Below are 12,801 nucleotides of genomic sequence, written 5' to 3' on the forward strand. Positions count from 1 at the left end.
AAAAAAATAAACAAGTGGTTATTTTAAAAATGGATAATTTTTTGCCCTCAAAAAAAAAATGGATAATTTTTTAGTGATAATTTAAAAAATTTCCATTAATTTATATACTTTGTATTAATATATAACTGTCTACCTCAGGCCATAGTTCGGCTGGGTTAAGGCCCTTCCAAGCCCACTACAGCAGTTTGGTCTCGATTGCCAATCCATGGGCCATAAGTCCATAGCACAAATAAAATGATAAAATATCAAATAAATTTGACATTGAAGCTATTTATTGATTCCAATCTCATAATACTAGTACAAGAAACATGATTTTATTATCTGATCAGAACAAGGTATAAGGACCACAATTCATGTTGACACAATGCATATTATCTGAAGTTTTAATGGTCACCTATATCATCTGGTTACGTCCGAAAACAAAGAGCTCAGATGAATTGAAATTACAAATGTTTAACATGAGATTACAATGTTGTGTGCTCGGTAAAGGCAGTAAGTTTTTTCATCAGCTACTTGATTACAATTGACACACTTTGACACAAGAAAATTTACTCAAAAGAAGAGAATACCGCTCTTACAGCTAAAGCCGAACATCCAAAGAAAGACAGGCTTACCTTTCGAATGGATCCCCTCTATTTGAGTTTGAAGATGGATAAACAGCTGCAGCTACTTTATGTCTCAGATTGAATTTTTGGGCAATCAATGGCCGAACATCTTCCACCCTAGCCAAGCTCTCGAGAAATGGAATTAAGTGCAGTAGTTCTTGATCTGAACGGTCATCAAACCAACTCTCAATGGGAATTCCGTTGTCCACTTGAAACCCAAATGCCTACATCAGACAAACTTGCCTTAAATTTTCTGACAACCTAATACAATGATTGCTTGAACACCATGCTAAGTATAAACATTACCTGTCTTATCCCCATGATTGACAACCTAATCGTGGGGATAAGTAGTTGAGACAAGGTCGTAGATTATTTGGGAGTAATTTTGTAAATTCGGTTTACAATATACAATGCATGACAATATTGACAACAGGAAAATGTATAGCTGTTATGAATGAAACTCATCTTACTAGATGCATTAGATCAAAAGGAAATAAACAGACTGGGTTAGAACAAATACCTGCGGGGAATTGTCGATTATAATAACACGTGACAAATCACGACCAAGAACAGATAAATCTTTTAAGTAGTTTCCTTCCACATAAACACATGATTCACGAAATACACGATGACGAAATACTCTCCTCTTTGGATCCAACACATTGAGAAGCTGTTCAGCATAAATACTTTGGCTGGCGGTAAAAATAATTATCTCAAAAAGACCGGCAACCCTTTCCATAAAATCATGAAGGTAGGGACGACATCGGACATATACAGTATGGTCCCTCTCATTGAAGTTGACAGTAAATGTGAAGTCTGCATCACCACAAGGTTCAAGACTGGAATGGACTAATGTCTCTGCCATGAAAAAAGAAGTTTGCTTTCAGTTAGAGAACACGTATTGATGTGAATCTTTGGCGCACTGAATTTATCATACAAGCTAAGTTGTTCGGGCTCTATACTTCGCCTCAAGCACATTCGGGGTATGGACAATATATAGATTTTTTTTTTCCATAGAGTAGCCAGGCCTAAGAATAGACGCATACCCATGAATGATGCATTTCAGAGTCAGAATAACATAGCAAATAAGTAAATGAACCACATAATGCAATATAGAGTATATGGACTTTCTCCAGCACTGTTAACCTTACTAACCATCAAGGTCCAAGACAAGAGTGTTTGGGGGGCATCTACGGGTTTGTTTAGGAAGCAGCATCTGGCGAAATGTTGGGACAACTGTTGACAATTCGGGTAAATTTTTTATAAAGAAGTACGGATCAAAATCATCGAGATCCTCATAATATTCCTCGTCCTCCTCCACAGATGCATCAACCATCACAGAATCTTGTCCATACTCATCCAAGCATTCCAGTTTTGAATTCTTCATAGCAAGGTAAATCGCTGAGACTTCTGAAGACATGCAGGCTTCCTTTGTGTCTGGATGATGAAAGATTGGAAAAGCATATGTTCACAATAACTTATAATTATAACACCAAAGAATTCTACTCCAAGTCAAGCAAATACAGCAGATGAAAGATAGCATTTTTGGATATATCTAGGACTCACCTGTTTCCGAAATATCCTCCCCGGCACTTTTTGATAAGTGAAATGATGGTGAAAAGATAATACCCGAGTCACAATGAGCACTCTCCTCATTCCATTCCTATAAAAATATTGAGCAGATACAGAATCAATGTCAATTAAATTAAAATACATAGACCATTATGCTTTGCGATTTTGCATGGCCAAGATAACAATGTAGAATCCCACAGTGGCAATCTTCTAGAAATAAGTAGTTCTTTTAAAAATCCTAATCAAGTAAACTTGTTGAAACCCATTGTAGCCCGCTTGTGAGTGTCCCACATTGGAGAAAGAGGAGAGGTGGTTCCACTTTATAAGGTAGAGGAGTTACTCCTACTATTGCCAATTGGTTTTAGTGTGGAAGCTCCAAAGCCTAGTTTGTGGACCAAATTCGCCTCCTCTTTGTTCGGGTTGCCCAGGCCCATTTCATATTGTTTCGAAATTTAACAAAACTTTATCATCTCTCCTACCCAAACAAGCAAACTTTTTCATTACTCTCTTTTTACACCTCTTTCTGATTCAATACCTTTGTCAGTGTTTTTCTTCATATGCAAGAAGCCTCTGGCACCAATAGCTAGATCACTATGTCAGTTGAACAAGATCTTGCGTTATTTCATTTTTATGGCTTGCTATACAGTCAAATCCACTTTCTTAACAAGATACTTCATATTAAACTCAAATAAATAAATAAATAATACTTGATCTAGCATGCATCCAAGAGGGTGTAGCTACAAGAGATGTTAGTACTTTTCGTTTCTTTGATCTAATAAGATACAATTAGTTTCGATACATTACTTTATTTAAAGCTTAAACTCTCATGGAATATTCTATTTAACGAATATTATTTATTTAATTGCTTGGTTTGACAGACTTTCTCAACGGCTATGTAATGGTTTGGTTAACAAAGATATTCTAATAAGAATTATGGTATAGAACGTGATTTTACTTAACTTTGTGAAAAACATATTCTTTCACCTATTCATTCTACAAAATACTACTAGAATATGCTCCTCTTTGCCGCATCTTCATATATAACGATTTGGACTCAAGCCACTAAATTTATGAACCTATGTAAGGAAAACACCTCACCCTTCAATAAAAACACCAAATGTTTTGACAATTGAGGGTAGCGTCTTGGCTTCCTTTGGGCCAAGGCAAAGCAAGGCAACGCATCAATAAAAAGAGACATGAGACAAAGAGTAGACCAAAAGCATAAATAAGATAGTTTCGAGCACCAAAGAAGCCTCTTGTATTAAGAATCACCTTGATGCATGACTTTGCTTGGAGTAATTATGGTATCGAAAAACGAATTTCAAGGCTATAATTCAATTAATTAAACAATTTTTGGAGATTTCGAGAACTGGAGATGAAAAACGCACAGAATGGTAAGGGAGGCATACTGGGGTCATCTAATGTTATTTGGAACCACAGATGTCTATTAGTTGGGTACATAAAGGTTTGTGCTAGCCTTAAGTTAACAAATAGAGGTATATAAATTAATAGCTAATTAATAGTTTAAAGGCAAAATAGATGGTTCCAAACTTCCAACCGCCTAAATGGCTTCCTAAAGGGTCATGGTGTCCATGAGAAGTATTACCAACATTTTCCTTCCTGGATCCGGAAAATTCGAAAATTGCTCAAAATTGAAGGTAATCAACACTTTTGTACTAGGTTCGGGAAATATTCCTAAAATCGAAGTGAAAGTGTGTGGTATCCTTGAGGTCATGCAAGTTAATTTGGAACCAGAATTGAGTTTGGGTCAACCACGTGGTTATATGAAAATATGTTGCATTAGTAGTTAAAAGTTACAAGAAATGGTTTTAATCACCAATTACCAAATTCATTACTTAACAAATTACCCTACTACTCCCTCCGTCCCTAAATTACATTCCTCCTTTCTATTTTTGGTATTCCGAAATTACATTCCTCCTTTCTATTTTTGGTAAGTTTTTTTTAGTAAATCAACTCTCTTTTTCTGTTTTATATTTAATGCTTTCTCACTCATCCTTACCTAATTTCACTCATAATCCTTGTGCCAAATTACAATGAATATGATTGGTTAAAAATTTTCAATTAGGAACATGTGATTGGTCCTTTTTTTTTGCAAAGGATTGATGACATGTCATGAGTAATAACTAATCTATCTTTGTACTTCCCATTGCATTATCTAATTATTGTTATTTGTCTAATTCTTTCCTCCTTAATTCCCGTGTAAATTTCCAAAGAGGAATGTAATTTAGGGACGGATGGAGTACTATGTAATATGTTATTGATTCTATATCATAATGGTTGTCTTTAGTCAATTGTTTACAATTATTCAACCATAATGGAATGAATGAAGCTTTTTCAACGAAAAATTATATGGAATATCATCTCATGTTTGGCTACAATAGTCATTATTAAAGAAAAATCACCACTTAATGTCTTTTTTTTTCCCTTTTTTTTTTTGTATTTTTACTTAATTTTTCATATTTTCCCTTTTTTTCTAATAAAATACATCCTCCCTTTTTTTTAATTGCACCATTTTGATTAGGCATGGGATTTAAGATAAAGTATAAAAGATGAAGTATTTCAAAAGTGCCTATGTGAAAAATTACAAATGAGAGATGGCTTAGGTGGGGTAATAATGGTTATTATCACATGTGATCAAGGGTAGGTAAGGAATTTTGTGTGTGAACACAGCCAAAAACTAATAAAAGCATACTACATGGGAAATGATGCAATTAATATGCAACTTCCCAAAAAGGAAAATAGTGCGATTAAAAAAAATGAAGGAAGTACATACAAGTTTTATATTTGAAAAACAAAAAAAAATAGTTCAACATTTTTAAGTGAAGTACCATATCATATGTAAACAGAACTCCTCACTCGTCACCAACACAAACAACCCTTCCTTCCCACAATACCTTATTCCGAGGTGAAAACAATGCCCAAACCTCAAAAAAAAGTGCAATTGGCCCCCTAAGAGCTCCTAAAAATAAAATACCCATTCTCATAATTTTCCCAAGCTCAATCCTCATTTTGGGATTTTTCCCACCTAAAAATCAAATACCCTTTCTCATAATTTTCCCAAACTCAATCCTTTTTTGGGGATTTTTCCACACCTTTCCCTATTTTCACCTTTTTTTTAACCCTGTGTTCCCAATTTTCGACTTTATAAAAAAATCCTGGGAAAAATAACAAGCTTAGTACTCATGTTGGATTCCACCAAAGAAAGGTTGTTCTCACATTTTCACAAATTTTGAGCCATTAATATTTTACTGTAAATTGGCTGTTCATTGGGTATACAAGCTAAATCCAAATTAAAGCTCTATAATGGGCAACTCAAAAGCCTTCACTAGGAAAAGGTGGTGTGCTTAACCAATTAGTATGCACATAAAATTCTCACAGGAGTGCTTCATGGAATTTTTGACAGTTTTGTAGCTTCGAGGCCGGACAAGAGGACCCGGCCATCTCATGTAACCTAGAATGACACAGACCTGACCTTGAACAGCTGAACCTATAGCAATTTTGGTGGTTAAATACTCAAGTTGTTCTAAACTGCTAATTTTGGTACAAAAAGGTATTCACCAAAAAAGAACATCACCATTATGATCCGCTAACCTGACACGGCAATCATCTGCTTTCACACGTTACAACAAACACTACACCCCTCTATCTTAGTAAAAATCTGAAGTAAATATTATTCATATCCTTAGCCTTACAGTTAATCTGTTATTTTCCATTGATTATTCTAGTGCCTTGCCTAAGACTTGGAGGAGATTTCAATAATGCCAAATCTTCCAGGATAAAAAGGAAAACGTATGCTTAAGATACCCCTAATTTTTACTGGAGCATGCACACACACAATGTCACCATAAACATAGAGATAACACTTAAAAGAGATAGATAAATGCATAGGCATATTATTAAGAGAACCCACCCTTTTAAACCACCATGGCTGAAAGAATGAGAGGGGGGAGGGGGGGGGTGTTCAAAAAACATGAACATATTAGAAGCAGCAAAAATAATTACCTTGAGGTCTGTAGAACCATTACAAACTACATCCGAAACCAAAGATACATTGCAGGCATCATCTTGCATTAAGTTGTATGTCGAGGTCAAGCTTACAGTAGCGGAATCTACATTTTCTTTAGCTACAGACCTACCTGAAGTTTAAAAAAAAAAAAAAAAAAAACAGCCAGATGATAATATATATGAGCTCAATGTACGGGTAACAGTGTGATATCACTGTCCTGATCAGAACATAGCCGCAAGGCACAGACTTTGACTTGTCATCACAATAAATTAATGATAATATTTTAGCCAAATTAAAGATCAAGTAGAATGTGTTTGCTGACATTATCAATAGCAATCAATCTTTCAAGTTCTAACTTTAAAATCCAAAAGCAGGATGCAGCAACACAATAGTATCTAGCTCAAAATTCGTTGCCCTTGAACTAATTTACTGAGCCAAGGATTTTTCAAAAAAGCCTTGAATGAAAATGCTCGAATATGGGTCTTCAACTACAGCAGTTAAGCATGGAACAACCTGAGACTAGTCTGTTAGACACCTCCAGAGTGCACAGCCCCTCTATGCATCCAATTAACATCAACTAAATGTTCATAACATGTAAATCACATGCTTAAGTTAAACACCAAAATAACCTAAAGCTTTAGACCTTAAACATTATTTGCTAACACATGTGCACTCCCTCTATGCATCCAATTAACATCAATTAAATGTTCATGCCATATAAAACACATACTTAAGTTAACCAACACCAAAATAACCTAAAGCTTTTGACCTTAATTATTATTCGCTAATGCATAACTATCCTATTATAAGCCCATGGTTGTCTTGGTTCAATATCAGATGACTCACAACATAATCACAATTGTTTGGTTCCTATAGGAAAGAATCTGTTAATGTAGTCAAACATGATGCATAATCGCAGTTATGTCAACACCAACAAGATTGTCAAGCAGTTGTTACTTCTCCTCTACCATTCTTTAGTAAAATTTTGTGTTTCTATACATTGGAGGCAATCACATTGCAGCATGATTATAATAAACAATCACTAAAATATTAATAGAAAAATTCATCAGTCCATGAGTTGTAAGTTGACTTGTGAGTTGTGACATTATCTGCTTATTTATTATCAATAAAGTCACCAGATAATACAAGTATTTGGATCCATAAAACCCAACCAACCACCGTTTAGACTCTTATGTCTGTTTCAAACACAAAATCCTGCTACTACACTATTGATTCAGAATATAGTAAGTGGACAGCAAAAGAGATAAAGAGAAGGTGAATATGACAGAAATGGAAAGAATAGAAAGAGCTTATTTTCATCATCGTACATAATACTTCCCTTCCAATCTAAGCTTTTTGCATTTATTGGTTTCCTTCCAAATACATCTTTTTAGATCCTTTCATTTCATTCATTACTATTAGATTTCCTTTCCTATTAGAGAGGAGGAACAAATAATATCACACATTATCATATTTAGCACCAAAAAAACCTATCAACCATATTGTACCTAGTGGACTTTCACTTAAATGAGGAAAAGGAATAGTGAGTTCACAAAAGTGCAGAGTTGCATAAGTGATAAATCTTGTGTTGCTTGAAAGGTTCAAATGTCCTTCTTTCGTAAGAATACATTCAAACATAATTTCTACAATTAGTTCTAATTATTTTTATTGCTTGCAGATTCTGAAGTTTCCAGCTAAACATCAACAACAGTAGATCTGGCTGTTTAAAGCTCACCTTTGCATACAAGATTGGCACTTCATCTTCAAGTGATTGACTAGGTCTTTAAAAAAAATTAAGAGCTCAATTTTAGCTATCCCCTAAAGTGAATCAACACAAACCCAAATAAGGAGTTCCGGACATCTTCACATTCTATTTGGGGCGAATTTCAGTACATAGCCTTAAGAAAGGACAGGCGAATTTAACACAAACTAAAAACACATATTACAAACATAATGATTAAGATTTAATGCAAACGACTTGAAAAAAAAATTGCCACAGTGCAATCCCCATTGAAACATGGACAAATACTTCAATATAAGTCATGCACAAACCCATCAGGATTCTGTGAAAATCACAGCTTAAAATTTAAAAGCTACTTATCAAGGTTGAGACATTTACAGAATACAATTATACAAAGCATGAAGTTAGATAGATGAGTTTGATATGCAAGGTTTGTATTAGATAAATGAGATTGATATCAAGAGATCATTATTCCACATGTCAATCAATGTGTATTATATTACATTTAATACAGATTCAAAATTTTACGAAACAGCAGCAGAAATGTGCAAATAGAGCAGTGGCAACATCTTATTTTTAGCAATAAATGGGATTTTTCTTACCATAGTTTGATTTTCTAGCAGATGATGTAATAAAATCTGCACCTTTCTTCGCAAAAACTTGAACATTTTCAGATACCTTCTTCTGAGATCTCAGTGTTCTTGTGTTGTTAGGCTCTCGAGCTGAACTTTTAGAAGAAACTCGCTTCTTGGTCTGCATTGCCAAAGTTAAAATGCTTTGGACTTTATTATTTACCACACTTCAGTCAGAAACCAAATTCGGATGTTTAGCTGCAAAACCAAATATCTCCTTTGAGATTATGGATCACGGCGAAGAAAAATATAGATAATCTATAGGTAGCCTAACAAAACATTGCTACAATAAACTGCTTGACAATGCACTGGAAGTTTATGTACAAGACCTTAGATTATATCCCACTTAACTTCAGATACACTAGTAAGCTGTAACATACAAACTTAAATGTAGTCTAGTCAATCTAAACACAAGCAATCAAACTGCTAATGATACTCCTTGTATCAGTTGTAAGTGAGAAAACTCAAATTCTGCAATGAGAATTAAATATCAAGACTCAAGAGTCTCCTACCAAAGAACTTGCCAATTTAATAGATACTAAAATCAACAATAAATATGGCAGGAAAAAAAATACTCATGAAGTATAATCACACCTATATATCAAAATACCCCAAAGAAATATACAAGAAATACTGCTACTTGCATCAATTACACGATTCAAATCCTCGAAAGGCGAACAAGCAACTGAGTTACTTTCTTCTTCCTATCTACTAAGAGTAACAATCAATCAATTCAATCGCATGCCAGAACCAACTACAATGAGCTTAAATTTTCTTCTGTTCTTAGCAGATTACACAGTAACACCACAAATTGAGAGCTCAAAACAAGTAAATAGCACTGAAAAAAAAATGAATCATATTCCAATTCCAGTTGTAATAGTTCAAATCATAGATATACATCTCACAACCCAAAATATCCAAGAAAATATTCATCTTAATTACAAAATCATTAATCTCATACCCAATAAAATTATATGATTTCCCAGTATAAATTACAAATTCAGCTTCCTAAACAGAAATGGGAACAAATCATCTAATGTTTCAAATCATGCAGATTACTAAAAATGCACCAATAATTAATTACTCCATAAATCTCAAAATAAACTACTCTAAAACTTTACCAGATTTCCCACAAATAATATCAACCCACAAAATAAAATTAAAAATAAAAAAACCCCAAATTACTGAAAATCACTTCAAATGTAGCCTAACATAAACCCTAAAAATTTCAAACCCCAGATAAAAACCCAAGATTTAAACTTGAAATGTGAGCTAAAATGAGCTAAACAACAGTACCTGAACTCGATTTCAGCTTCACTAATAAACCCAGAACAAAAAAATTAATTTAAGAGAGAGAAAAACAAAAACCCAGTATTTATTTTCAGTAATTTAAAGGAAGTAAAAGAAAAACTGAAAATAGTTTTAATTAATTTCAACTTTTTTGAGTTTTTTTTGAAGATTTGAAAGTTTTTTCGTTTTCCCTCCAAAGAAGAAAGAGAAAGTGAAAGAGGGAAAAATGAAAAATGAAAATGAAAATTGGAAAATGAAAATTCAAAATAAAAATTTCAGGAAAAAAAAATGTAATGGCGTATTTCGTCTGAATTTCAGAGGAAAGAGAAAATAAAAATTATATGGCCGCCTGTTGAAGATAACAAGTATAAATTAAATTAATTTTTATATTTTTTTCTTTTTAATGTAATTACTATTAAAGCACGCGCATTCAAAAGAATTAATACACGCGCTAGTTAAGATTTTGACACGTGTTTGTTTTGTTGAATTGACCAATAATAGGGGGCTATGATTTGAGGGGAGGATTTTAGCGCGTATGAGAAGGATTGATGAGTATACAATACGCATACGTTTATTGTGTATTAAATACTCCGTACAAAAAAGTGAGGTTTTTTACTTTTTTTGACTTTTTTAGTTTTAGTAGGATTAAATATTTGCAAGTTGGTCCTTGTGATTTTTGCTTATTGTTTAAAAGACCTTTGTATTAGTCATGCTAAATAAGATGGATCCTTTTATCTAATGGCTAGTTGTATCATGAGAAAGTGGTCTTTTGTTATTTAAATTGGGATAGCTGTCTATATTATCATATGTTTAAGGTGAGATGTGAATTTAAGTGATAGAATTCCAATACATTTTAATACAGAGTATGTAGGATTAGGGGAAAAAAAGGATTAGGGAATATTCTGTCTAGATTATTTTCAGTTCACTTCTGTTTCGGGGTTTTCTGATGTCTTGCGGGAGAGTTACAATTTTGAGACTGGAACCGAACGCATGTACCTGCAAAACAAACGGATGCTCCGGACGATTGGAGATCCGCCTCCGACGGTCAAGTTAGTACTTGATTAAGGAGTAATTAATGCGGAAATAAAAGTAATTGGGTCTCTCTAGGTGAGAGTGTTAAATGTGCGTAATCCCCCTTAATGAGGATTAATGGGCATATTTATATGCCTTGGGATGCGTGTCAGTACTAGGTTTAGGTTAAACCTAAGGCTGACTGGGCCTCCCACAATGATTGGGCCTTGTTGGCCGGTTTTCCCATTTGGCATGGGTGGACACGTGTCACATTGCAATTGGTCCAAGGAAGACGAATCTCTTGATGACACGTGGCAGGCTTCTATTGGCCTACATGAAGGACACGTGGCGAAACCTGGCTGGCCCACGTGTCGGATGCTGATTGGTGGATAAAAATCCCCTAATCAACTTCATTTCTTAATTTCCTTCTCTCATTATATATTCAGTTCAGACAATCAGAACGGGCTCTTAATGTTTATCTCTCATTTATAGATATGACACAATCTTATATCCTCTACCTTTTTAAATTTTTTATTTTAAAATTACTTCTTCCTTTGTTTTTTTAGTTGACACCGCTTAACTTTCGTAGTATTTTACACATTACACTTTGACTTACTTTTGTGATTTATAAATACAATAAAACATAATTATATGAGATTTTGTTTGAACCGTCCTGATATATATATATATATATATATATATATATATATATATATATAACTTAATACTAAAAGCGAAACCAGTGATGACACATGTCATTCACTGGTTACAAATTTTCCCTCCATTTTTTTTTTTCCTTTTTTTTGTGTTTTTTTTTATTTTGTCAATTCTTCATAAAAATTATTTATAGCCCATAATATTCACCTAATGAAATATTCTTATATGTATATATTTTTTATGTTAAGTAATTTTTGTAATTTTCTCCAAGATTTCTACAATATTCTCATGCTAATATTTCTATAATAATCTCATGCTAATATTATAATTTAGGAAAGCCTTACTTCTATATTAATCTCATGCTAATATTTTTTTATAAGAGTATTTGATGTTTCATTATTTTCCTCACCTTACTTATATATCATAATAAAAAAACCTATGACTCACTCATTTTTAAGAATTTGATTTTTACATATAGAAAACTAAAGTTAAAGTTAACTAAACTTGTATAAACCAATGTGTATGTCAAACTACGTCAACAAAATAAGGACAGGATAGGGTATATAGCATGGGTTATAGATAATCAATAGACCCTAATTTTTTTTTTCATATTTATAAAGTCTAACACATCAATAGCCTTAGAAATTTACATGCATCATTGTCAAAAAAAAAATGTCAATATAGGTATTGTTTTTTACGTTTATAAATGTAATTCTTTGTTTATATATAATTGTTAAATTAATGTTATAGTTTGTTAAATAATTTTATAAAATCTGTGCATTGCACGGGACTTTAACTAGTGTGTGTATATATATATACATATATATATATATATCCAATTTTATAATTTTACAATGTTGATAATGAAATATATTAGTCGTTAAAAATATGCATTAACAAGCATGATAATAGAAAGGAGTCAAATAAAAAAAAACAAAGAAAGTATATTGCAAAGGAAAAGTGTTACTACTTTGAAACATTCATGATAGGGAAGGGCGAGCCATTTGAATTTACTAAAACTACGTGACGAAATCAAACATGTGAAAACAGATATCGTTGAAAATTTCAATGTTTTGCAACAAATAGTTAAAAATGTTCAACATGGTTCATACGGCTATTTAGTAATTTAGAACATTAAATCATATTTACTTCCAAGTTTTTTTATAGTATATGGTCACTTGTTGATATTCCACTTCCATTCCTTTGTGCTAATTACAACTATCACTAGTTTTAGATAGACTGATAGAGAGAATGTAACATATAGGT

At 33.0% G+C, this 12,801-nt stretch overlaps 1 protein-coding gene across 2 annotated transcripts; it reads right to left on the bottom strand.

Moving 5' to 3' along the window:
• Nucleotides 1-250: 250 nt before the first annotated feature.
• LOC110712455 (CTD small phosphatase-like protein 2) lies at nt 251-9,982 on the bottom strand. 2 transcript variants are annotated; one of them, XM_021890921.1, is made up of 7 exons: nt 9,874-9,982; nt 8,548-8,775; nt 6,201-6,334; nt 2,172-2,268; nt 1,761-2,042; nt 1,126-1,463; nt 251-829 (listed from the first exon to the last, which is right to left on the bottom strand). In XM_021890921.1, the coding sequence occupies exons 2-7, from the start codon at nt 8,702-8,704 to the stop codon at nt 611-613; spliced, it is 1,227 nt and encodes a 408-aa protein (XP_021746613.1). In that variant the 5' UTR covers nt 8,705-8,775; nt 9,874-9,982; the 3' UTR covers nt 251-610. The 2 variants fall into 2 exon arrangements, with proteins under 2 accessions (XP_021746613.1, XP_021746615.1); XM_021890923.1 differs by having other exon boundaries at nt 8,548-8,727; nt 9,874-9,981.
• Nucleotides 9,983-12,801: the final 2,819 nt, after the last annotated feature.

The sequence above is a fragment of the Chenopodium quinoa genome, unplaced genomic scaffold (assembly GCF_001683475.1).
Source record: "Chenopodium quinoa cultivar QQ74 unplaced genomic scaffold, ASM168347v1, whole genome shotgun sequence".
Taxonomy (NCBI): Eukaryota; Viridiplantae; Streptophyta; class Magnoliopsida; order Caryophyllales; family Amaranthaceae; genus Chenopodium; species Chenopodium quinoa.

What these genes read in the sequence shown, in the direction of transcription:
- LOC110712455 (XM_021890921.1), bottom strand. Translation starts at nt 8,704, where the DNA reads ATGCAGACCAAGAAGCGAGTTTCTTCTAAAAGTTCAGCTCGAGAGCCT. An exon ending in ATGGTTCTACAGACCTCAAG is followed by an intron (nt 2,269 to 6,200) that starts GTAATTATTTTT and finishes ATATTTTTATAG; the next exon opens with GAATGGAATGAGGAGAGTGC. An exon ending in TCTTGTCTTGGACCTTGATG is followed by an intron (nt 1,464 to 1,760) that starts GTTAGTAAGGTT and finishes TTTTCATGGCAG; the next exon opens with AGACATTAGTCCATTCCAGT.